This window comes from Chenopodium album, chromosome 18, assembly GCF_948465745.1.
Source record: "Chenopodium album chromosome 18, dcCheAlbu1.1, whole genome shotgun sequence".
In the NCBI taxonomy this organism is placed as follows: domain Eukaryota; kingdom Viridiplantae; phylum Streptophyta; class Magnoliopsida; order Caryophyllales; family Amaranthaceae; genus Chenopodium; species Chenopodium album.
Window position 1 is genome coordinate 9,657,329 of NC_137851.1, and position 25,424 is coordinate 9,682,752.

General features: G+C 35.0%; 3 protein-coding genes across 3 annotated transcripts; all 3 read left to right on the forward strand.

The window, feature by feature from the left end:
- Positions 1 to 1,499: 1,499 nt before the first annotated feature.
- LOC145593024 (tryptophan--tRNA ligase, cytoplasmic-like) lies at positions 1,500 to 9,429 on the forward strand. Its single transcript, XM_081649535.1, has 13 exons — positions 1,500 to 1,631; positions 2,555 to 2,839; positions 2,925 to 3,044; positions 3,715 to 3,900; positions 4,045 to 4,096; positions 4,189 to 4,254; positions 4,625 to 4,711; positions 5,544 to 5,636; positions 6,787 to 6,867; positions 7,491 to 7,562; positions 8,101 to 8,169; positions 8,288 to 8,398; positions 9,162 to 9,429. The coding sequence occupies exons 2-13, from the start codon at positions 2,613 to 2,615 to the stop codon at positions 9,210 to 9,212; spliced, it is 1,215 nt and encodes a 404-aa protein (XP_081505661.1). The 5' UTR covers positions 1,500 to 1,631; positions 2,555 to 2,612; the 3' UTR covers positions 9,213 to 9,429.
- A 1,761-nt stretch (positions 9,430 to 11,190) lies between these two features.
- On the forward strand, positions 11,191 to 16,673 carry LOC145591438 (uncharacterized). The gene is made up of 9 exons (XM_081647887.1): positions 11,191 to 11,336; positions 13,058 to 13,138; positions 13,727 to 13,776; positions 13,850 to 13,927; positions 14,715 to 14,772; positions 14,854 to 14,903; positions 15,703 to 15,811; positions 15,919 to 15,980; positions 16,335 to 16,673. The coding sequence occupies exons 1-9, from the start codon at positions 11,253 to 11,255 to the stop codon at positions 16,372 to 16,374; spliced, it is 612 nt and encodes a 203-aa protein (XP_081504013.1). The 5' UTR covers positions 11,191 to 11,252; the 3' UTR covers positions 16,375 to 16,673.
- Positions 16,674 to 19,301: 2,628 nt separating this feature from the next.
- LOC145591437 (serine hydroxymethyltransferase 3, chloroplastic-like) lies at positions 19,302 to 24,413 on the forward strand. The gene is made up of 11 exons (XM_081647886.1): positions 19,302 to 19,646; positions 21,115 to 21,310; positions 21,402 to 21,576; positions 21,670 to 21,787; positions 21,869 to 21,981; positions 22,077 to 22,199; positions 22,910 to 23,014; positions 23,143 to 23,229; positions 23,373 to 23,480; positions 23,663 to 23,735; positions 23,829 to 24,413. Exons 1-11 carry the CDS (start codon positions 19,415 to 19,417, stop codon positions 24,101 to 24,103), a joined length of 1,605 nt encoding a protein of 534 aa, XP_081504012.1. The 5' UTR covers positions 19,302 to 19,414; the 3' UTR covers positions 24,104 to 24,413.
- The last annotated feature ends 1,011 nt before the right edge of the window (positions 24,414 to 25,424 follow it).

Consider the following 25,424-nt stretch of genomic DNA (forward strand, 5'->3'; position numbering starts at 1 on the left):
AATTAGTGGTTAATTATGTGAATTAGTGGGATTGGGTTGTTTTAAACAAAAAAAAAAAATTAATCAATCAATCATCAATAATCAATTATCAATAAATCAATAAATATATACTAAAAGACACACCAGCAATACGTGTCATTTCCTGATCTGTTCCTTATTTTTAATTTTTTTTTTATTTTAAAAATTCCATATATAAAATTAATTGTATACATAAATAAAATATTTGATAGGTCTTTTATGTATATACTGCCAAATAAAAACTAAAGTATAAAACAAATTTTTTATTAACATAGATTTGATGTATCTTTGCAGAATATTATACATAGTAAAATGCGTATTTAAAAATATTCGTTTGACAAATAAGTTTTTTTTTTAATAATAAATTTATTTTAATATTAAAGTAAATTAACTTATACGTGTTAATTAAAAAATAATAATTAAAAAAGTCCCATGCCGATCTACTAGTGCACTAAATAGAAAGGAAGCTTTTTTCAACGACGGGAGTTTAATAGTGGAGGAAGAAGGACGAAGGATAAAGACTTAAGAATTACAACAATGTCATTTGAGTAGCACATTTTGTTACTCAATATGAGTAATCTGGGCACCCTCGAAATGAGAAAATCCATGTCTCATATGTGAACTTAGGACCTGTTCTCTTCAACTTATTTTCAGTTCAGTTCAGCTCCAATAATTTCAGTTCAGTTCTTAATTTCCTTCTCTCATAAAATATTCAATTCAGTTCTTAATTTCTTCTCTCAGTTCAATTCAGTTCCAATAAGTTCTGTTTAGTTCAACTCGGTTCAGTCAATCAGAACAAAGCCCTTATTATTGGATTTATTGCTAGGTATAACTCACGTTTTATTCCGCATGACTTAGATGCATTTTTAATATTTATAGAATAGAAGTAAAAGCATAGCAAATATGTTAATAATAACATAGCAAATATGTTAGTGTCAAGAATGGAAGTAGAGGGTACACAATAAGTAAGAGAAAAGATGCTTCTAATTTGAGGTTGGATACGGTCGATACACTCATGGTGTGGTGTGTAGCTTTGAAGAATTTGATGGTGTCAACTTGGTAAAAAGAGTTGATCGTGGATGGAATGACCCAGAAACAAAAGGCAATGTCCTAATGAGTAATCAAATATAAACTATGATAAGAAGGTTTAATCTAATACAAGTAATTCCCTCGTTTCAATTTGATATTTACTTCGTACTATTTAATTTCTACAATTATTGAAAAAAAATGTTGTAAAGAAAGAGAGATAGATAAAGCAAAATCATATAGGTACATATTATTTCCATCGAGGCATCGATAGTATAATCATGAATAAAATTTTTTATGTAGTAAATATTTATTTTGTAAATAAGTTTGTTAAATTAGTTTTTTTTTTTTTTTTTTTTTTTTTTTTTTTTGGAAACATGTTAAATTAGTCATTGATAAAAGATCCCTGAATAACTGGTATCCAACTACCTCAAATTTCACCTAAAAGTAAAAACAAAAAAAAAACCAAAAAGAAACTTTAAAATAAGATAAAGACCGTTGATATTATTGAAGCGTACCGCCGTACTTTGAATCCCCCATTGAAGTGGCTTCTGAGCTTTTTCTCCTCCATTAAACCAGCTACTGAGGTAAGATTGTTTTTCATAATCTAGGGTTTAATCAACACTATCGTTAATTTAATTTTCAGTATAGTCAATGTAGGGTTCATATTATGAGGGATTCTGGAACTATTGTTTATAATTACTGAAGCTATGAAATGGTACAATGAATGCTTTTGTTTCTAGGAATTTTCTGTGTTCAATTTAGATTGATACTTAATCCAGAAGTATTTTATGTGATTTTTTTAGCCTAATTTGATTCATAATTGAGTCAAATTTGATTGTTAATGACCTGTTTTTTTTCGGCCCTAATCGAGCCTTCTACCTTAGTGGAAACTATTTGAGGCCATTGGAACCCGAGCTTCGGATTCGAAGCTCGTTCTTCGCGTCAAACTCGAGTCGAGCCTGCCTAAAACCCTAAACGATAGTACTTGACCGGGTGTTGTTGTAAACTCAGTTTAATTAATTTGATTTCAGCCATTTTCAAAATAAAAATAAATAATCCAAAAAAACTTACAAACAATTGGTTCAAGGAAATTACTATGAAAATGGATCTTTTCTCCTTGTAACATGGCTCAGGGATTGAAATGTATGAATTTGGATTTACAAAATTAAACTACGAGTAGAACATAATGTAAATTTAAAATCTTTAAATATTAGAATTAATTAACCAAAATGGGTGTATAAAAGGTAAAATCTTTGAATATTAGAATTAATTAACCAAAATGGGTATGTAGTTATTAATATGATAATTAGAAATTAGGGAAAGTTACAAATTTTTGAGAACAAAGGAAGTGTATGTATATTGATTTCAAAACATGAAGACTTATTGGGTTCTAGTGTAATTTATTTTAAGTTATTGTATTTGCATAAGTGCAGACTGGAATAAATAGTTTTGAATTTTGATATGTATTTTGGATTAGGCTATTTGATTTCATTGTATTTATTTGAAGATTTTGTATTCGTAAGCAAGATTCTTGGATTTGGCACTGGAAAGCTTAAGCATTTTCAATGGCAAATGACGGTGAGAAGATGGAGGTAAAAGGAGACGAAGAAAATGGACAAGTAGTGACTCCATGGGAAGTATCCGCGAAAGAAGGCTGCAAAATTGACTATGATAAACTAATTGACCAGTTTGGCTGCCAACGCCTTGATTCTACTCTTATCGAACGTGTTGAACGCCTCACTGGTCGTCCTGCTCACGTCTTCCTCCGCCGTGGCGTCTTCTTTGCTCACCGGTCTTTCTTTCTCTCTTTATATTTGTTTAATTTTGCTGATTAATTTTCTGATTTTTGGTGTTTGATTAATTTCCTGATTTTGCAGTGATTTGAGTGAGATACTTGATGCATATGAAAGAGGGGAGAAGTTTTACTTGTATACTGGTCGAGGACCTTCCTCCGAAGCGCTGCATTTGGGGCATTTGGTACCTTTCATGTTCACAAAGTACTATTTTCTCTCTCCTTTTTTAGTTTTAGTAAAAATTATAGTTTCTGTGTTTGATAGCATAATTTTTTCCTGAAATTGCTGTTGTATAGTTGAAATTCAACTTTTTGGTGATGAATTATGAGCTAATTTAATTTGTGATGAATTTTTAAAGGAATTTTAGGTGAATAAGTTATTTAAGTTTATGTCATGCTATGAGATAGTCTTTCATTAATTTAAGGTGACTGAATTGGGCTTTTTGTAGTATTTGTGTAAAATTAGTGCTACGTTGTTGCCTTGAGGTGTAGAAGTTTATGTAATTTATTAATACTTCTGTTTTAAGTGAACTTAATTCATTATTGTGGATTGATTGTAGTCCAGTTGGAATGGGGAAGAGTAAGGAATAATTATCTTTTCTCTCAATGTTGATGTAGGTCTTGATTTTGCTGTACACAATTAAAAGTTTGCAGAAAATGTTAATCTACAGTGCATAACCAACCATTATGTTTACGGTTTATTTGATATTTCCTGATTTCTTGTAGATCAGTGTTAACTAGAACTGAGGCTCTTTGTTGATTTTTATGTAAACCTTCTTTTTAGAGCAAGGCAGCTGTTAGCATGAGTCCTAGTATTTGTCACATTATTGTTCTCTTTTTGGTACATTAAAATTACTAATACTTGAAGGGTATAGGTATCTACAGGATGCTTTTAAGGTGCCCTTGGTGATCCAATTAACAGATGATGAGAAATGCATGTGGAAAAACTTGTCCGTGGAAGAGAGTATTAGGCTTGCACGTGAGAATGCCAAGGATATTATTGCCTGTGGGTTTGACGTGTCCAGAACATTCATTTTTACCGACTTTAACTTTGTTGGTGGGTGTGTATTTCATTGATCTTACTTGGAAGTAATAAATATTCTTATTGCATCTTGGATCAATTTAGTCTATTTGGGAGAAGTATAAATTAGGTAGTGATATATTTTTTCCAATGCAATTCGCACTAAATCCAACTTCTTCTACAGAAAGTTCTATCAGAATATGATCAAAATTGCCAAGTGTGTCACACTAAACAAGGTAGATTTTGCTTAATGATTGGACTTATTATGCAGATGTTTGATTATCACAAATTATGAATTTCATGAGCTGATTTTGGATGGTTATGGCAGGTTTTTGGTATATTTGGTTTTACTAATGAAGATCACATTGGCAAAGTATTTTTTCCAACAACTGAGGTACTCTCTGCTGTCAATTTAAGTCTTGGCAATTGTTTCTTGATTTTTCCATACTGTCTCATTGGCTCTTGCCATTCAGAGCTGTGTTATCATGGTCATACTCTTTTGTTGATCTGCTTTTTTACCGGAGCCATGATTTCCTTTATACTTGTTGGTTAAAATGGTCAAGTTGATGCCCTGTCAACTGGCCCCTCTACGCTGTGCCATTGTCAATGGTATCCAATATTGTGTAATTAGGATGAGCTCTAATTAGAATTTTGGAGTGAAATGAGCTATTTCAAACTGTCTCCTGCATTCGTTTCTTATATAGCATATCATTTGAATTTTTTTATTGATTGACTTTTGCTTCTGATACTTTTTGTGGGTGCAGGCAGCTCCTGCCTTTTCCAGTTCATTCCCTCACCTATTTGCTGGCCAAGATAATGTTCGGTGTTTGATTCCTTGTGCAATTGACCAGGTTGATTCTTTTTACCTGGTCTTATCATAATTTTTCATTTTTATTTTTATAATTTTGAATAATCTTTCATTCTGCTTTTACTGGTTTGCTTGTTTTGATTGGTTGCTTACATTGATTTGCATTGGGTCTCAAATCTTGTAATTTTTTTCTTGTTGAGCATTGACTGAAATTCCAGCATGATGTGACATTTAAGCTGAATTTATGATCGGGTCATGATGGGTTTTAACTTTTTTTTTTTTTTGAAAGATGATGGGTTTGAACTTAGGGTTAGGACATTTTGGCAATTTCATCAGTGTTACCTCTTCTGAATTTTCCACCCTTTTGCTTTTTCTTATTGAAGAGGTGTGTGTGTGTGTGTGTGGAGAGAGTGAGAGTGAGTGAATGTCTGGGCTATTTTCCTGAGTCCCGAAGGATGTCAAGCCCAGGTCTTGATTTGCTTAGTGTTCGAACAGGGGTCAGGGCACTGTACTGTTAAGACCTTGGTGCAGAGGTGCAAGGTCCCTGGTATGTCTCTTAGATCGGACTTTGCTTTTCTAGGCTCCAGGCTAGAGAAAGGCCTCTCAAGATTGCTTTACTTTTATTAAGGTTTTCGTTCCAGTCCCTCTGTCATCTGAAATCAACACCTGATAAAGGAGATCCTCTCCCTGATCCTCATGTTCGTTTTCCCTTACTAGCGACTAACCTATAATGCTCTGTTACCAGGTCTGATTGTTTATGTTGCGGATTGTCTTCTTAGGTTGGGTCTTGAAAGTGTCTATTCTTATTATTCCTCTACTTCTCTAGTTCTTTGCTGAGACAAATTTGTCCTGCTTTCCATTTTGTCATTTTCCAGGATCCTTACTTCAGAATGGCAAGAGATGTTGCTCCTCGGATAGGATATCAAAAACCTGCATTGATCGAGTCTTCCTTCTTTCCTGCACTTCAGGTAATTTTGACACATGATATGAACATGTCTTGTGCTTTTTGAGGAGTTTATGGTCATGGTGTTTTGGGAATGTAGGATTCTAAGCGATTTAATTCATTGTATCATACTAATGTTTGTAGCCATTCTGATGAAATATGAATTAGTTTCTCTTATGGTGAGAATTATTGAGAATGGCGGATGATTTATTACTTAATTTCCATTTCTTTTTCGTAGGAAAAATAATCTGGTATTACTTTGGCTAAAAATATCCTTATTATTGTGCATAGAAACAACTTGCCTTGCTAATTTCTGTTCTAGTTGGTCTCTGATTACATGGTCTATTAGAATGTATTCATATATACACACATGATAAATAAGGTCTATTAGAATGTATTCTTATATTTGCAGTAGCACCATGATACTCCCTGCGTTCCATTAAGCTCTTTTGCATTAACTACAGTGGGAGCTGGTGGAAAATTGGTCCCTTTTGACTTTTTGGATAGAAAAGAAAATGTTGTTTAGAAACATGGATGTTATTTAATAGATTTAGTGGACCAACCTGATGGGGTAAGGAAGAATAAAAGAGGTTTTTTTTTTTGTGCCAAACATGATATTATGTAAAATAAGAACATGGACTTTAAGGTATCAGGTGAAAACTTAACAATGATGAGGGAGTATATGATACCATGTACTACTGTGCTTTTTCAATAGTATGATAGTTTGTTTTATTTTAGTTGTATGATTGTTCACCTATCTAGCACGAATCATACAGCTCCACTGTATTACTGTCTCTAGGTCGTTTGGATGGTAGGTCGGGGCTCCTTGGAGCACCTGTCTGAAGTTGTGGGAATTTATATGTGTTGAAAATTTATGCTTTTCTTAAATGCAAATTGGGTAAAGTCATATTTCTACAGTATCTGTAATTTGTATACATAGCTGTGGAATGTCATATATATATATATATATATATATATATATATATATTAGTTTTCTTCTCATTAGCCAAAGCTTATACATGTTTATTAGTTGGATTTCTCCATACCTATTTCTTGTTCTCTTCCCATACAAAAAAAAAAAAAAAAAAAGATGTTACTTCTCTGCAGGATTATTTGTTATGAATAAGACTTCATGCTTGAAATGAGAAACTGTTTAAATGCTTTGAATATTTCAGGGCGAGGCTGGCAAAATGTCTGGAAGTGATCCTAATTCTGCCATATATGTGACTGATACTGCAAAAGACATCAAAAATAAGGTTTGTAATGTACTCCTCAGCCACTACCTCGCAAATCTTTCTGGGGCACTGACTGAATAATATGTCAAACTAAGCTGTAACTTTATAAATATTTAAGGGATGAAGGCATTCCCCATTGTTTAGGAGGAATATATGCGACTATTTATCACCTTGAGCGGTTGGATCACAGAGTTATAAAATGTTTCATAGGTCTAGGGAATTTGATTTAGAAAAGAGTTATCAGGACTAAATACATTGAACCTTATGTCTACTAATTCAGAATAAACTAGTACTCTCCTTTTTCCTAATAATAGGGTACATTTGACCCGGGGTCATTTTTGTATGAAATTGAGTTAAAATGCCACAGCAATCCTTCATTTCATTTAAATTTAATTACTTATTATATCATGTAGACAATATTTTCGCATGGCTTATTTTAGATATGTGGTCTATTACTCAAGGATGAGGTATCCAAAACTATTTTGTAGGGAAGGGGTAGTAGTGTTTAAGTTCTTCCTGGATAAGTATATCTATAATCTCTAAAGGAGCTTATGCATGGCTATCCTATCTTGCTAAGTATTAAGCTTTAGCACTATTTCATCTGCTTTATTTTTTGATTGTTAGACTCTCTTTTGCTGCTGCAGGTGAATCGATATGCTTTTTCTGGCGGGCAAGATTCTATTGAAAATCACCGAAAGTATGGAGCTAATTTAGAGGTACTTCGCTGTTTGTTTTTCTGTTGCGTTTAGTTGCTTGCTGCATCGGATTTGTGACCTGTGCTAGAAGCTGAAAAGGTTTGTCACTAGCTGTTTTTGAAAACCATGATGTATTTGGTGATGAAAGTAGTGTCATGGAGTACAATGATGTTACTATAATCTTTTTAATCGTCAATCCTGTTTTTGGTAGCTATTCTTTATCCAACAGTACAACATGTCTTATTATTGTAGGCCATTGCTGCATCTGTGTACCTAGAAGAATGGCATATAATATTTCTTTTTTCTTTTACTGTACTGCCTTTTTATGTTTTTATTTAAGAGTATGTGCTCATTCTATTTTGTTGTTCAAAGGATTTGCTCTTCAATGTTTGTACAAATTTTTTGCTCTCTGTTGGTGTCCTATTTCCTTGTCTGTATATTTGTTCGCTGTAATGGCAGGGTGAAGTGTAATTTTAAAACTAGACAATGTTATATGTGATGGTGAATTTGATTCTTTGTTCTAGCTCTAATATATAATATTGCTCTCATTGTTAACCAGGTGGACATACCAGTCAAGTATCTGGGATTTTTCTTGGAGGATGATGCTGAGCTTGAGCATGTTAAAACAGTAAGATAATCATCACATTAGTCCATGTATCTAAATCCTTTTTATAATTGGGACTTTCACTTTTTATCATCATATTTCTTCTTCCTCCCGAGAAAAATGCTAAGCTTTATTCCTCCAGGAATATGGTGCTGGAAGGATGCTGACAGGTGAGGTAAAGAAGCGGCTCATTGATGTTTTATCAGAGATGGTTGAAAGACATCAACGAGCTCGGGCCGCTGTAACTGATGAGGTGAGCTTTTTATGTGGAATTGCTACCTTCTAATCTGAATTGTTAGGGAGGTTTTCCTGTAATGTTTTTTTTTTTTTTTTTTTTTTTTTTTTTTTTTTTTTTTTTGGGGTGAAATTTCTGTAATGTTAATTGTTCTGATAACAGCACTGCAGAAACAGTGTATTGCAGGTGATGACTTAATATTTGCTGTGCTTTTCGATATATAGCAATTAATATGAGTTCCACTAGCAGTTATAAAATGTATATTATAGTTGTAACTTGACCACTATAATGGTGAAAAGTCAATAATAACCAAATACATCTCCACAAGATCTTCTTGTGTAGAAAAGCAACTTTAGTCATTGTATGCCTGTATGGGTGTGGAGTCTGCTCCTTGTTTTAAAATAAAACACCTGTAGTAATTGTGTACATGATGACTTTCACCTGTAGATGATACTGGTGGAGTTCATGGTTGTCCTTGTTCCCTTGGACTCCTACCTGTGTAACACCACCCTCAAACATATAAACAAGAACAACTGGGGTGATAATAGGGTTAATATGTGGTATGACTTGGGAAAATTGTTGAACCAATTGGTAATCATGAAATTCTGTGGTCATTCTTGATCTCTCACTAACCCTGTACTCGGATTTCTGGTTACTTCTAATGAGGCCTCCTTTTAAATTGTCAGCTTATGTATGCTTGGATTTACTAGTTGCTTGTTTTACAACAAGCCCGTGTAATAGTCAAATTATCCTTTTCTAACATTGCTCTTTTGACTTCCAGATGGTGGATGCTTTCATGGCCGCAAGGCCTCTTCCTCACATGTTTGACTAATGGGGGGAAACCAATGGAATTTTTGTTACAAGTGTGAAATTTTGCAATGGTTACTGGTTTAGAACGTTTATTTATGCAGTCAATCAAAATCGAAGGATTTTTGGACTAATTGTAGTCGTACATATACATCAATTTTGAAGCTCTCATATCCAATACATGTTGGCAACCATGTAGTGTCGCTAAACAGTTGATTCAATGGATTGTGTTGGGGAAATCATTGAACCCAGTGTTTTTTCTCTGCAATCTTCAGTAGAGAAGTAGGTTGCTATCAAGTTTTCTCCGTAGTTTATGATATCCTGAGGAAGCTTGATACCACATTGCGCCTTATGGCCTCAAGGGATAAGGAAGATAGCCTTTAGTTTGTCTGATCCATGACAAGTAAACTGGACATGCAACTCCGCTGAACATGATTAAATGAAAAATTAAATAATGCACAGCATAATCAAGACTGAAGCATCTAAATGTTGGAAATCTAGTGGGGGAAAAACAGAGAAGGTTATTGCAGAGTGAAAGAAAGAAACCTTGTTGTGACTGACCATTAACTAAACTGAATAACTTCTCCCCAGATTTAAACTCTGCAGATTGAAAGGTGCCAAGCTTAATGAAGACGAAAGTTGTTCGTCATCCATTGATGGAATTGTCAGCCATCTTGATACAAAGTGACGAGCATAAACAATGTTCTGTGCATATGTGGTAATCTTTTCCCTGGTGAGTTTAAATCAAGACTCTTCTTGAAGTTTGATTGTCGTCAACAATTCAAACAAAGCAGCATTGAATTATCACATAGTCTTCTAAGTTTCTATGTATGGATTTTATGCCCACAAGGCCACAACACATACCGTTCAGGCATCAAACTATGTCCTGAATTGGTAACCATATTCAAAAAATACATAGAAACTATTCGACTTATTTGAAAATCAAGCTCAGTTGAGGGAGCTTCAATGGTGAACATAGTCACCCTTGCCCTTTGGGTTGACCATGGTGGAAAGTGGGTGGAGATCGGGGAAGCTTCAATAGTGGCCGAGGTTGGGGAAGCATTATTGGGGGAAGAAGTAGGAAACTTTTCAATGGAGGAAGTCTTAATGGTGAATGGACAAGGACTTAAGATTTACAAGAATGCCATTTGAGTAACATAACATTTTATGATGCCGTGTTACTTTACACCGCGAACAACTTGTAACAAAATTGAATTTTCAACCATCTAAGCCAATTATCAAGCATGTTATAATATATATATATATATATATATATATATATATATATATATATATATATATATATATATATATATATATATTTCAATTATTTAAAAAAAAAACACACACATATTCATTCAAAGAAAAAAAAAAGACAGGTAGGCATAAAAGGCATTGGCCGTATTAATGATTTAAGACGGGAACTAAATTACCTTGACAACTTGACTCTTTATTCTCTATTACAAAAAAAAAAAAAAAAAAAAAAAAAAAAAAAAAAAAAAAAAAAAAAAGTTTGCCTACACAAAAACGATTGCAAAATGCAAAATCCATAAATAAAATACTCCTACTGTACAATTACAAAAGTAGCAACCCGGAGTAACGCCCGAGCTACTCACTAGTGACCATGATTAGAAGGTGTGAGCTCTACCATTGAGCTCTCACTTGATTTTACCGTTAAATTGTCACCAATATAAAACTTTACTTTAATATTTATAACAATTGCAATTTTCAACTAACTATGAATAATCTCTTTCTTACCAATAATTGAATCACTTTTGGATATAGTTAACATAATTAGATACAAGCAATCATTAAAATTAAATGGAATTAAAATTGCTCAAAATTTTACTTTTTGTATGCACCCTCGAACGTAAATTACTTTTAAGCCCTTCAAAAGAGCAATATCAAATGGATAAAACGGTGCGTTTTATATCAACAATTCTTTTCTTGCAGAAGAATTTCTCAAAACTCCCACTATCTGGCAGCATATAATTAGCTACAACCTTTTTCTTGTTCTTCAGTACCCATTTCCAATTGCAGTTTTAGGAGAGAGAAAATTGAAAAAATGGCATGTGTTCATGATCATAGCTGCGAAGATCACGATTGTTCAACTGATTGGTCTCTTTACAAGCATATCGACCTCCCTAAGGTATAATCATCTTTATTTTTCCAATTATTCTCTTTTTTTCTGCTTTTGATTTCGTGCTCAAGTTACCCAGAATTTTTGTTATTAATTTTTAGTTGGTTTAATGTAATTTGTGAAATACCCAGATTGATTTTATGGGTTTTTAGTTTACTTGAATTTTAATGCACCCCATTAGTTTGAAATTGCTGGATATTGTGCTCATAATTCTGACACTTTCACTTGATACCCAGATTGATTGATTAATGATAATACCATGAATTTTGTGAATTTGATGATGAATATAAGTTAGAAATTTAAATTGTGTCCTGGGTTTTCGATGTTTGCCGGGTACAATCTATAGGTATAGCTAGTTGATTTCATGAGGTGCTGTTATGGTGTGTAGCTCTGAAGAATTTAACGGTGTCAATTTGGTATGAACTCTGAAAAGAGCTGATCGTCGATGGAATGGCCCGGAAACAGAAGGCAATGTATGATGGTGTGCAGTGTGCTGGTTGGGTAATGACCCTACTCACCGGCTTCACTGAACCTATAATTCATGTTAAAGTTGTCTGAGCATACATTTGATCAGCTCCTGATAATAAAATTTCTATAGTTTGTATACAGCTGGGATGGATATAGTTCGAGCAAAAATCATAGTTGAATTGCTATCCATGTTAAGGGTTATGATTTCATTTACAATGCGATTCGTGGTAAACCTATTATAGCTTTAGTGACGAATTCATTCCTAGGTGTCTAAGACCTTGAAAGCTAAGTTAGCTAATTATCTCGTGCCTTGGCTTTTCTGGTGCTATTAATTACTTGTCACAGTGTGTGTCAAAGACAGTGATTTGAAATTCATATTTATATGTTTTGACGTTATGCGTTAAGTTATAGTGATACAGAAAGAATGTTATGATGTTTAGATATTCGAATAGCTTTGTTATGGTATATTATCAATTTATCATTTAAAGCAGCTTTATAATTATCATATCACAAAGCAGATTACGAGCTAAGCCACTGGTGCTAGGGTGTACCAGAAATTATCAAACCACTTGTTTAGAAGCATTGTAGCCTTTCCTGAAGATTTTTGGAAACCTTTATCCAAAAAAAAAAAGGAACTGGCAGATTACTAGTGGGGATAATGTAGGTCTTAATGTTTTTGTGTTTTTTCATACAAAGAGTCTGTGGGCTTGAATATTCCTTTTGTGTCTGATTACATGCCAAGAAAACCCTCTTTTAATGGACAAGAGTAGGAAATCGCAAAGTTTAAGAGTATAATATTGATGGCAAAGGCCATCTTAATTGATTGCAGCTGTTAGTCATACATAAATATTCTTTTTAAACTAATTCCAGTGCCAAAAACAAAACAGGGAATTTTTATATTTGCTTGCGAGTGATCATGTTGTTGGCAAGTATACTCCCTTTTGGTAGATGCAAGGAGAAACTTTCTGATATGTAGTGTATAATGCACATGTCAAACGATTATAGCTTTTGGAGTTGTAAATTTTCATGCTATGTTAATTTTTAACTTCTCAAAGTGCTAATGTCAAAAATGTTTGCTATTTTCTTATGAGTGAACATGTGGTTGGCAGTTTGGCAGGGCCATGAAGCCCAAGATTCATGAAGGATTTGTATTGATTGCTTTTTTTTTTTTTCTAGACTTAGAATAATTCCTCAACGTCAGGTGATTGCTACACTGGTCACTTGTTCTTAAAAGTAAGCTTCATAATTGTAAATTTGTGCAGGTCTCTGCTCTGAATGAGGCGATTCCAGGAAGGGCACAAAAGGTTTTCAGATCATGGGAGGAGCGGCTAAACTCTGCAGGGGTAACTACATCATAAAACATTGTTTGTGAATCTTGATATTAAGAAGCTATCAGAGAATGAGTGCGTATTGTCTGGTTACAGTTTCCATCTATGAATTCCTGAATCTGAATTTGTCCTAGCAAGTGGTTTCTGGATTTGCATGTTATAAGCAATTGTTATGTTATGTGCACTCAGCTTTCCTTAAGTTCCATGCAATGTATTCAGTATATAATAGACAGAAAAAACGAGCATAAGTTTGTCATTTGGGGTTGATGCTGAAATTTTTCCGTTGGGAACCTGGGGATGACTTCAAGAATAAAAGTGGCAAGGACATCATAGAGTTAGGTTTTATGATGTGACAGCCAGCTAATATGTATATATATAGATCAGTTTCTTTGTTGATACTGTCCTTGCATTTAGGGAGGGGGTGTTGGACTGCTTTCCCTCTCTCTCTTTTTCCCGCATAATTGATTCACTCTATCCTTCTGATCATGGCACTTCTCCTATGGCTGGGTTTTAGTTGTTACATATCTGGCTATCTTTATTGTACTTGATGTTGTAGTAAGCATGCAGTTTAATACAAGTCTTCTGTCTTCTTATTTTCACCAGGCATTCTTGGAAAGCAATGACGGTGATCCTGAGTTGATTGTTTTCATCCCGTGAGTAACATAAGGTTTTGTTTTGGGGCATGTGTTAGATTGTTTATGCTAACTTATGGAAACTTATTGTCAGATTTACTTCTGATGTCAAGATCAAGGGCATATCAATTGTTGGTGGTGCTGATGGAACAAGTCCTTCCAAGATGAGAGCGTAAGATTATTTTATACTCTCCGATGTCGTGGATTGTCTTGGTAGTCTTTTGTGAATGCGGACTGGTGGTATGATTTGTGTTTTTGTAGTACAAAGGTTTTCAGATCATATAGTGATGAGCTGATATGTCATTCCTCTATAGCATTCATAAGTAACTTCAATCAAAAGAAAAATTATCACTCAGTACCATCTTTCCACAGTAAACTGACAACCTCCTCTGTATGTACTTGCAATAATTATATGCAACTGTTTCATTGTGCTCTATGAATTTGAAGTAAACGTACTGTATTTTGGGGATAAACTGCACTAGTGCACTAGTTTACCCTATTACTTACATCACTTCAAACACTGGGCTTAGGCTCTCCTCATGTTGGATTAAGGGCTTAGGTGAACCCAATTTTTTCAGTTGTAGTAAGTTAATTTTGAATTCTTTTTAGTAGACTATCCACTCATTGTAGATGATGACACAGATGTTTAAGATATCAACAGCATGCCTAGGATTTGTACTTAATGTTACACCTAGAAGGCTAAAGCATTTTGGGCTCACAATTGGATATTTGAATGTCTGAAGCTTTTCAGAATTTACTTTTTAAAACTTTGGGGAACATACATAACATCTAAGGGGTTTTCCATAGAGGAAGTTGAGGGATCCTTTTCTTTTTTTCTGTTGCTGCTGCTGCTTCTGTTGTGTGTCTTAAAAAGCTCAAAGCGTTATTATTCTTCATCTGTCTTTTCATTGATCTCTTTATCACTATAGCTATTCTTACAATCCTGTTAATTCCCTTAGGTTCATCAATCGAGAGGGCATCGATTTCTCTGATGCTCAAAGTATGCAAGCTGTTCAGGTATTTACTTGTTAAGGCAAGATGTATGTTATATATTCTAGGCTCTTTCTTCTTTTCTAATGCACCTTGTCTTGTCTCAAGGAATGGGACTTGGTTGAGAACCTGCAAGGAGTATTGGAATATCAAACTAGGTGAGAATCTTGCTGTTTTCGTTAGTCCAGGTATATGATGGTTGGAACTAGCAAGATGCAATCTGTCCTCTCATTCTTGTTGCCTTTTGCTACTAAAGTGGCTTGATTTTGGTTATTCTCTTTACTATTGTGATCCCTTTTTTCTCATATGAATGAATAAGCTTGTACAAGGAAATGCGACTTCTTGTTTCCTGTATCATTTAGCTAATTGATATGGTTTTTGATAGTGCATCAGTGATATTGCTTCAATTTTGTCGTTAATACTTCAACTGATTTTTTCTTCCATCGTATCTGAAATGATTTTTGCATAGGTTTACACTGTTGACAGTCTTGTATTGGCTGCTCTTTTCAAAATCTGCTGCCATCTCATGACATATGTAAAAAATCTGATGTTCTGCTGTAAAGTCTTCTCTAGCTGTCTTTGTAACTTCTTGCTTTAATGTATTTTGTCCCATTCTCTGTAAAATGGGGTCTTTTCCATACCCCAAGCGTTAGCAAGCTGTCCATTCTGAATGGTTTAAGTCAAAACTTCTGTACAGGGCTAGAGATGTGTTGCTTACTCCCAAGTGACTTAACATTGTATTAAATTTGAATGAAAAAAAAAAGAAAAAAAAAAAAAAAATCATTCCTGCATCATCAAAAGGAAATGGTGTTCTGTTAAGTATTGGTAGTTGGTACAACTGATTTCTATCTCCATGACTGCTCTCTGTAGATACATTGTCTTCATCATCTTCCATACTTCCTTTGTAATTAAAAGTTCTAACATTCTAACATTGCATGAGGCTGGCTATGTGGACAGGTATTCTAAATTTCAGAGTGTGGGCAATTTGACTTTGCACTTTCCTGACAACTTTGGAGCGGACACAAGTCAGATACACTACATTGGCTTGAAGGGTGAAGCAACTCAGGTGTTTTTGCTGCCAAATATACATAGCATTCATCAATTGCCTATTTTTAGATGTAATTGCCTTCTTGGCTACTTGACTAACACTTATGTTGTCACTATTGATTTCAGCTGAAGAGAGATGTCGCTGTAAATATCGTTTATGAAATTATGCCAAACCCATCTGATCACAAGTAAGCCTTCTTTTCCTTTTGTCCGACTATTGGCCTGCTGTTCTATTACAGAACAATTCAGTAACATGGACATAGATAATTTCTTCCCAGGAATGCTGACAGATGATCTCCTCTGTCACCATAATGTGAAAACTGTATTCCAATCTACGTTACTTTAAAATTGGAACCCTTAATGATCCTGGACTTATGTGCATTCAAGTTACAAAAGTTATGCAAGTAAATTAAAGTGGGATGATTATGGAATTATAGATGTCAAATGAGTTTTCTGTGGTTTGGATAGAAACAAGATGCAGTAAAACTACAAGTGTTTTCTAGACATTTGAGTTGCCTTCTAAATCCATCACATTTGTGCAGGACACGTGCTGAGACAGGAGGTGGTGTTTCGGAAGTGTAATGAAGCTTTGGATACGTTTGGATTCTCTACTGCAACATCTTAGCACAGCAGCCTGAAACTGAGTGATGGTCGTAATTTTTTTTACTATTGCAGATCATCAATGGACTTGCATAAATATTGTACATTCATGGTGTCTTAGAAGGATTCTGGATAATTTTGATGTGGGTTAATGCCTCCCAAAATATCCTAATGGTCTTATGAGTATCCTAAACTAACTATACCTGTTATCTTACAACACTCTCCCATAGGAGGGAAAAAGAGTAAAAGAAGTGCTTATGGGAGTTATGTTTTCTTTGATAGTTCTGATCTATTCTCCTAAGCTTCTGAATGCATATATTTGATTCGATACTTAATTGTGTCGTATGTAGCAGAAATTCTTGACCATGACAAATTTACATGTTAAAGATCTGCGTTTTTCTCACAGAAGTCATCCGTTTTCGGGCTCTGCAAATTTTAAATGAATAGGATGGTTGTAATTGCGAAGGTGGTTGCGTCTTCCTTGATTAGGGAATAATGCTTTGCTTGTATATGCAGCTACTTTAATCCTATGTTTTGCAAAAGATATAAGAATATAAAGATACTGTGAGGATGTAAACTCTTCCTGAGTTGCATGGTTCCTCACGGTCATATTTAGGGATGTCAATGGACCTTGCGTGTGTCTAGCCTTGGTATCTTGCCTTACATGGGATGGGAATTAACTAATAATACAATTAAAAGACTAATTTCAAATGAACGAGTAATTTTTGATGGAGTTGAGAATGATAGTGTTAAAAAGGCCTATGAGCCACTTGATCGACAAATTTTGGATTATGCCTTGAGTTTAGGGATGGCAACGGGTCGGACTCGGAGCGGATTATGCTAAATTCGACTCCGATCCGACAAGAAGTCGGATGTTAAATCCGACATCCGACTCCGACTCCGACATCCGACTCCGAAATCCGACTCCGACTCCGACTTCAATATCCGACCTCCGACTCCGATCCGATCCGACCCGACTCCGAGTTTCTTTTACATTATTTAACATACTTTGAAATGTTGGGCTATTTGGGCCTTGACAACCCACACCCAATGCCACCATGACCCACACAAAAATTCACTATCTATTGGAGTCGGAGTCGGATAATCCGTCAAATTCGGACATTTGTCGGAGTCGGATTTTTTTCTCGGATTTTTTTTAGGATCCGACTCCGACCCTCCTCCGACTTGGAGTCGGATTATTTTAACGGAGTCGAACTCGGATTACTTTTTTCTCGGACTCGGAGCGGATTTTTTACCTCGGATCGGGGCAGAGTAGGGTCGGATTCGGACTGGATTGCCATCCCTACTTGAGTTGTGTCAAGACATTCGGTTAATTCTTAACGCATTGCTGGAAAATATTCAACCTATTAGAGTATAGAATGGTAAAAAGTACCACTACATGCATAATATTACACAAAAAGTACTATTAGCACAATTATACTTTAATGGTACATTATACATGCATAATGATACATTATAATGTACCATTGTAGAGTCAACGTTTTTCCAGTAGCTTGCCAAATTTATATCCTCCTATATACTTTGTAATTGCATAACAGTTATGCGCTGAGATGCACTCATGACATTCCTCGTTTGACACTAGCACACAACCCATGACTCGTAATATGTGTTGGCTGGATTTGATGCCTTCATGATTTTTAAAATGGTTGTAATCTTGCATATGTTTAAAGAACTGGCTGGATTTGATGTGATCAGGCTTTTTGAAATGGTTGTACTTTTGCATATGTCTAAAGAAACAATCAACTTTTTGGGATGTTTGTGTAGTGAGAGAAAAGTCGGGTTAAGTTAAATGAATTAAAGATACCAGAATAAGCTTGATAGTTTGGTCACTGATATACCATACTTTTGGTCTCTAAGGGAAAAAAACCTTTCAAATGAGCTAGCATTTTGTTTGTTAACTCTACAATTTTTTCTGTTGCCAAGGAGGGAGGTGGGGGGGGGGGGGGGGGGGGGGGGGGGGGAACCTGCAATTTTTTTTTTAATTTGTTTGAAAAATGCAAGAAAAATAAAGATTTAAAAATCCTCACCAAGGAAATTTCTAACGTAAGACGGTTATGCCACTACACGTAATCAAACCCGTGAATAATAACCAATTGAGATGAGTCATTTTATTCAGGAAGAACAAGTTAAATTGAGAGTGAGGTATATCTTAAGTGGTTAAAGTTCTCCTTCCGTTTTAACGAGATCTTGAGATCGATTTTCATCACTCGCCTTTGTGGCTCTCTAAACAATAAATAAATAAAATAAAATAAAAATTGAAATACATCGTAAAAGACTTATTCATTTCACCTTATAGTAAAAATAATTTCAGTAAAATTCAGTAACTACTCCCTCTGTTTTTTTTTTATTTGCATCAGTTTGATCGGCACATTTGCCGAGATGCAACTTTGATCATTTATAGTTCTATTTGTTAATTAGTAAAAATTATAACAAAATTATTATAATAAAACTAGACATTATGACGAATCTAATGATATATTATATTATAACAATTATATATTCTATAGGGGTAAAAAAATTAAATCAACTTGAATAGTGCAAAAATCAAAGTGATGCATTTAAAAAAAACGAAGGGAGTATAAAAAAGAAATATAATAGAAAATCAGTAAAATTAATTTCAGCAAAAATAATTTCAGTTCAGTTAAAATAATTTAACTTCAGCATAAATAATTTCAGTAAAAATAATTTCACTTTTAACAAAAATAAGGTAAAGTAAACGGGACCTAAATTAATAACGCGTCCAAGTCTTATTAAAAAAACCGTCGCAATACTAGAATTAGCCGTTCGAACACACAAGTCAAAAAAGTATTCGGAATCAAACCATAACCGGCGCGCAAAGCCCCACGACGTTAGGGTTTTGAGCTTTTGACACTTTGACTCCCCTTAATACTACTTCTAACCACTACTACTCTTTCTCTGCCATTTTTTCCTCCTGTTTCATTTCACTCACTCAAAACCTCAACCTTTCCTTTCATTCTTTTCACTTTCCAAACAATCAAACATGCAAGCTTGTTCAGGAGCAGCAACTCCATCAATGGTGGGTACAATCCACCGCACCAAAATCTCTCCTTTCCCCTCTAATTTTCCTCAAAAAGGGTTTAATAATAATCTTACTTTTACTGATAATTCTATCCAATTTTCAAAACCCCTTTCTCGATTTTCTTTTGTTTCTAATAGTTTGGTTACTGGTAGGCCACCCTCTTCTGTCTCTGTTCCTGCTCCTGATATTGAAGGTTTGCTCTCTTTTTACCTTTTTGACTATTATTTGGATTGATTAATGATTTTTACTATTGGGTTTTCTTTCATTATCGTAACGGGAAGGACCCTATTGAACCGGAACCTCTCATGTGTCAACCCGGCTTATTTACGTTTGGGGCCAGAGGGGGTGTTTAAAAATTTATTTTTTTTATTCCATGGTCAGGAGAACGACCCTATCGGACTGGAACCCGTCTTGGCTTAGCTAAGGGAAATTATTTTCTTATTGTTAATATTGGATTGGATTGGATTGTTGGCTGATATTCATTTTTGGAGAAATACATGCAATTTTGTATCTGGTTTTGATTTTTGGTTTGATAAAAAATTAGTAAGGCTTTAGTTCTTGTGCCAAGATATAAACCTGTACATGTATAATGAGTTGGAGTGTCATTTTGAATTTATGTGTTTCCGCAAAATTATCGAGTTAATTCAATTTTTGTATTGTGTATGAAGTTATCAGAATTTTTTATGGCTGTAATTATTAATTGCTAAAAACAAGATATATTAAGCTTGAATTCATTATGTTGCTTTTGTTTCTGATGAGTCTATGTGAACTGCTGAAGAATTATGTTATGATGTTACTGAAGACGAGAGCAATCTAATGGTTCGTTAATATATTTATTAGAAAAGGCTATTGATGGTTGGCAACATGAAAATATGATCATTATGAGTTAATATAGAAAGATTAAAGGTGTTTGGTTATTGGAGGCGGAATGGAATGGAAGCAAAGAGGTGGGAAATGAATTATTAAACACTTACCTTTCATTTGTTTGGTGTAATCACGGACGCTTAAACTTAACTCCCTTCCTTTTTGTATGAAGAGGGTAAGGATAATTGTTATCTTAGGTTTTGGAGAGGTAACAAATAGGTGGAAACCATTACCTAGAGGTAATGGTAATATTACCCAAATCTTCTAACCAAACAATCAGTAAGCATAAGTGGGAGCCGGGGGAAGGCCTTCATGCTGCTAGTGGAACTCCCAGGGAAAAGCTTTCTAGGTAATAGTTTAATTGAATTCGTTTCCAACCGAAAAAAAAAACACTTCCCAAAGATGCTCTAAACATGACTTACGGTTGAGATGCAAGGTTGTAGGAGTGTTCCTGTTTGCATTGGCGAATTTTGAGCCAATATTTATGCAATTGATATCATAGAGTTCTCATCTTAGTGATTGTTAAGACTTAATAATAGGAGCATGTGATAGTGCAATACTACAATCTACAGACCCCCTTCTACCAATCTACCATTGCACGTGGTTTTTGGATGATTCCAAATTAGTGGAAATCATTTACTTAGTGTATTTTCAGCTTTTGATCAATAGTCCATGTTGTACTAGTGTCTCTGCACGCTTCAAAATTTGAATTAATTTTTTGTGAAATTGCTGTGTAAGATGTCCTTGATATAATGGACAGATTGTGATCAAGCATATTATTTTCTGGTGTATTTCAGATGATCTAACCAGCTTCAAAGATAATGAGCTGAGCGATGCTGATCCAGAAGTGCACAGCATCATTGGAAAGGAAAAGGAAAGGCAATTTAAAAGTCTGGAACTCATTGCCTCAGAAAACTTTACATCAAGAGCTGTCATGGAGGCCGTTGGTTCTTGTCTTACTAATAAATATTCTGAAGGATTACCGGGTAAAAGGTAAGACTTTTTGCGTCTCTGTTTTGAATTTTTTTTATCTTATGTTTTGGCACTTTTGGGGCTTGACACTTAAAAACTTGTTCTGCCCTAGGTATTATGGTGGCAATGAACATATTGATGAGCTCGAAACCCTCTGTCAGCAGAGGGCTTTGGAGGCATTTCACCTTGACGGACAAAAGTGGGGTGTAAATGTTCAACCTCTGTCTGGCTCTCCTGCTAATTTTGAGGTCTATACTGCACTTTTGAATCCACATGATCGTATCATGGTAAGTTATTCTCCCATGTCTGGGTTTACAACTCATTAAATTTTCTGTTCATTGGTTCATTGCTCTTATATCAATGCATTTTTACCAATCCAGGGTCTAGATTTACCTCATGGAGGGCACTTGTCTCATGGTTTCATGACTCCTAAAAGACGAGTTTCAGGCACATCAATTTATTTTGAATCCATGCCTTATCGGCTTGATGAATCTACAGGTATTTTATTTTAAATTTTTTGGTGAATATTTGTATTTGCTTTTGAGTTTGGTCTCTAACCATTTTTTATCCGAAGAGAAGGTCTGATTGATTACGACATGCTTGAGAAAACTGCTACTCTATTTCGACCAAAACTCATAATAGCTGGTGCCAGTGCATATCCTCGAGATTTTGATTACCCTCGTATGAGGAAGGTATGTGTTTTGATATGGCTGTCTGAACACCTCCCTAACCCTCGGGCACACTTTATTTGCCTATAATTGATTGAAATGTTCTCTTTTAAATGCAGATTGCAGATGCTGTTGGTGCTTTTCTTATGATGGACATGGCACATATAAGTGGGCTTGTTGCTGCCTCTGTGGTTGGTAACCCATTTGAGTATTGTGATGTGGTCACAACTACAACTCACAAGGTTTGTCTGGACATGACTTAATCTTTCAGAATATTATTGGCAAACAAATATAGATTTAAGTCATTTAACCTCTAAATTTGATTTGCTATCTAAATTTATGATGAACTGGAATGTTATGTCTATAGATATTCTAGAAAGTTATGGCCAATGTTTGGTTGATTAGTTAAGGACCATGGTTTGCCTTTTAGGTTTACTTGCTTTGACACAGGATTGGTTTCGTTTTCTCAAAACCCTTTTTACAAAATCATAGTATCTTTCATTGATGGAGTTTACGTTTTGCAAGTCAGTTTTAAGTGAAGAGGAAGAGATAGCTCCTAATAGATATAAGTCGTTTAATTCCTGTGTCTAGTATCTAAAGTTGTGAAAAGACTTATATAGATTCTGTCTTTTGGCAAGGGAAAGGAAGCGTCATAAGTTCAGCTTACAGCTTAAACTTCTTTATATTGTGAAGATGTGTTTTTAAACGATATTGCAAGGAGGGGACAATTGACTCTATATCTAAAGTATCAAAAGTTATACTGTGTTTTAAGATCCCCCCCCCCCCCCCTCTCTCTCTCTCTCTCCCCCTTCCCTCGCATGAGGAAGTACATACAACTTTGGGTTTTGGCTAGAGAATCACCGCGATGTTGTTATCCAATTGGCTATAAAAAATCTCTCTCAAATCATTTTGATATAGTACGATGTTTCTTACTGAGCGTAATGCTTTTCAGTCTCTACGGGGTCCTAGAGGTGGAATGATCTTCTACAAGAAGGATACCATTTTTGGAGTTGATTTAGAATCTGCCATTAATAATGCCGTCTTTCCTGGCTTACAGGTGAGGAAATGCTGGTCCTTGAATTCACCTTTTATTTTTTTGGCCCCATTGTTATAGCTCCATCTTGTATATCATTGTCCTTATCTGATTTGTTTTAAAGATTTGGGTGTCATGATTATTTTTTGCAGGGTGGCCCACACAATCACACCATAGGAGGACTAGCTGTTTGCCTGAAGCATGCTCAGTCTGCAGAGTTTAAGACGTACCAAAACAATGTAAACTCCTTGTTCTTTGATCATACAACTCATAATGTTAAAATATACCTTGATTTGTATTTAGATTTTTTCCTCTATGAACAACCTAGTACAGTGTATGTTCTTTTCTTTGTACTGATATTTGAGGGCCTAATGACTTGCAGGTGGTCTCTAACTGTAGAGCTCTTGCAAGCCGATTGGTTGAATTGGGATACAAACTAGTCTCAGGTGGGAGCGATAACCATCTTGTTCTAGTGGACTTAAGGCCATTGGTAAGTTTGCCAAGTTCTTAAAACCCCATTGCTATGAGTTGTAAATCAATTCCTTGTGGTATCTGTTTTTATTTTTAACAGTTTTACATCACTTGTATTGTCCGTCTTTGCTTAGACTTTTTGTAAAAAAAAAATCTTCGATGGCTCCATTTTGTTTGACTGAAGTTGTTCTTTCTCTTTAGGGAACTGATGGTGCCCGGGTTGAAAAGATCCTGGACTTGGCTTCTATCACACTTAATAAGAACTCTGTTCCTGGTGAGTTAGTTATCAATTTTTTTAAAAAAAATTATGATCTCTCTTTCTTGTGCTTCAAACATTTGTGCTAAAATCTTTGGTGTTTGTAAATAGGTGATAAAAGTGCTCTAGTGCCTGGTGGTATACGTATTGGGGCACCTGCCATGACAACCAGAGGGTTCAAAGAAAGTGAGTTTGTTGCTACAGCTGACTTTATTCACGAGGGCATCCAGTTAACTCTTGAAGCAAGCAAGTTAATTCCGAAAACAAAGCTCCAAGAATTCTTAAAGTTTGTGGCATCTCCTGACTTTCCCTTGAGAGATCGTTTATCAGACCTTCAGAAGAGAGTCGAAGTTCTAACCACCCAGTTCCCGTTGCCTGGATTGTGAAGGTTTTGATGCAACTTCTTTAAGGATAGTATCTTATACCTAGATGAAATGATCCACAGTTAGAGAGAAGCATTGATGCTTGTGGTTGTATCCCATCTGATGCTGAATAACATGAAACTCTGACGAGTATTTGTATGCAACTGTATACATATCAGCAGAGACCACAGGGTTTATTTGTTGTATCCCTTATATCAAGAAGGGCAATTCGATAAGTTTTGCCCGTATGTGAACTTCTGTGGTGATATCTATGAACCTTTGAGCTGTAATGTGGTTACTTGAATTGGTCTTATGTAAGTGATGGTTTCACCTTGCTCATTTTGGGTTCCAAAGTCAGTAAGTATAATGGTCATAACAACAGGTTATAAATACAACAGGTGGTACGAGAATCTGGGACTTGCTGAGCTGCTGTACCCAATTTGCAGTTTTAATCACTAGTCCATGTCTATTTCACAAAATGATGATAATTATGGACTATAATTACTTTTTATCTTTTGTAGACTGAGTTGTGAAACATCTGAAATCCTCAAATATGCACCCTAAGTCCATAAATCTACAATGACCGAGCTGATTTAGGAATGGAGGGTGATATTGTACAAGTATGTTGCTACATTGCCTACATAAGACCATAAGCATGTAATTATCCCGGGGTGCTAACAAGATTGTCTCTTCAAAAATTGAGTATGATTTATGACACGATTATGTTTGGATTAAATGTGATAAACATATGTAGTACAATTTAAATGCATAACAAAAACGACAAAAACTATTTTCAAATAAACTTTGTATTCATCATGTATTCGGTCACTCTGTAGCACCATAAATGTAATTTACATTGAACCTAAACTATTTTTAATTAACGGAAGGACATCCTAAACAACTAGACAAGAGAGTACTCTACCCCACACACTCGTCTCGAAAAAAATTAAATTCATATATTAATTTGTTTGGACACAGTAATTTAGCATGTCTCACATTTAAATATAGACTTAATCTGATCTACAAATTTTTCCCTAGACCCGGGTGTATCTAGTACTACCCACACCCCTATCACACTACACCGTTTTAATTAGTATTCCCAATCCCCCTATGTACGCATGAGTATTACTCCAATGATAAACCACCGCTTTCCACCGCCGCAGCGAAGCCATTTCAACAAACAAACACAATAATTGTTCGAATAATTTGATCCAAAATTGACTATTTTTGTTGATTTGTTGTGGTAGTGACGATGATGAGGCAACAGTAGTTGACGTTTAAACATTTAATTTGCTTATTATAATTATATTTGTGTTTATTTAATTAAATAGTAGGGTTTATGATG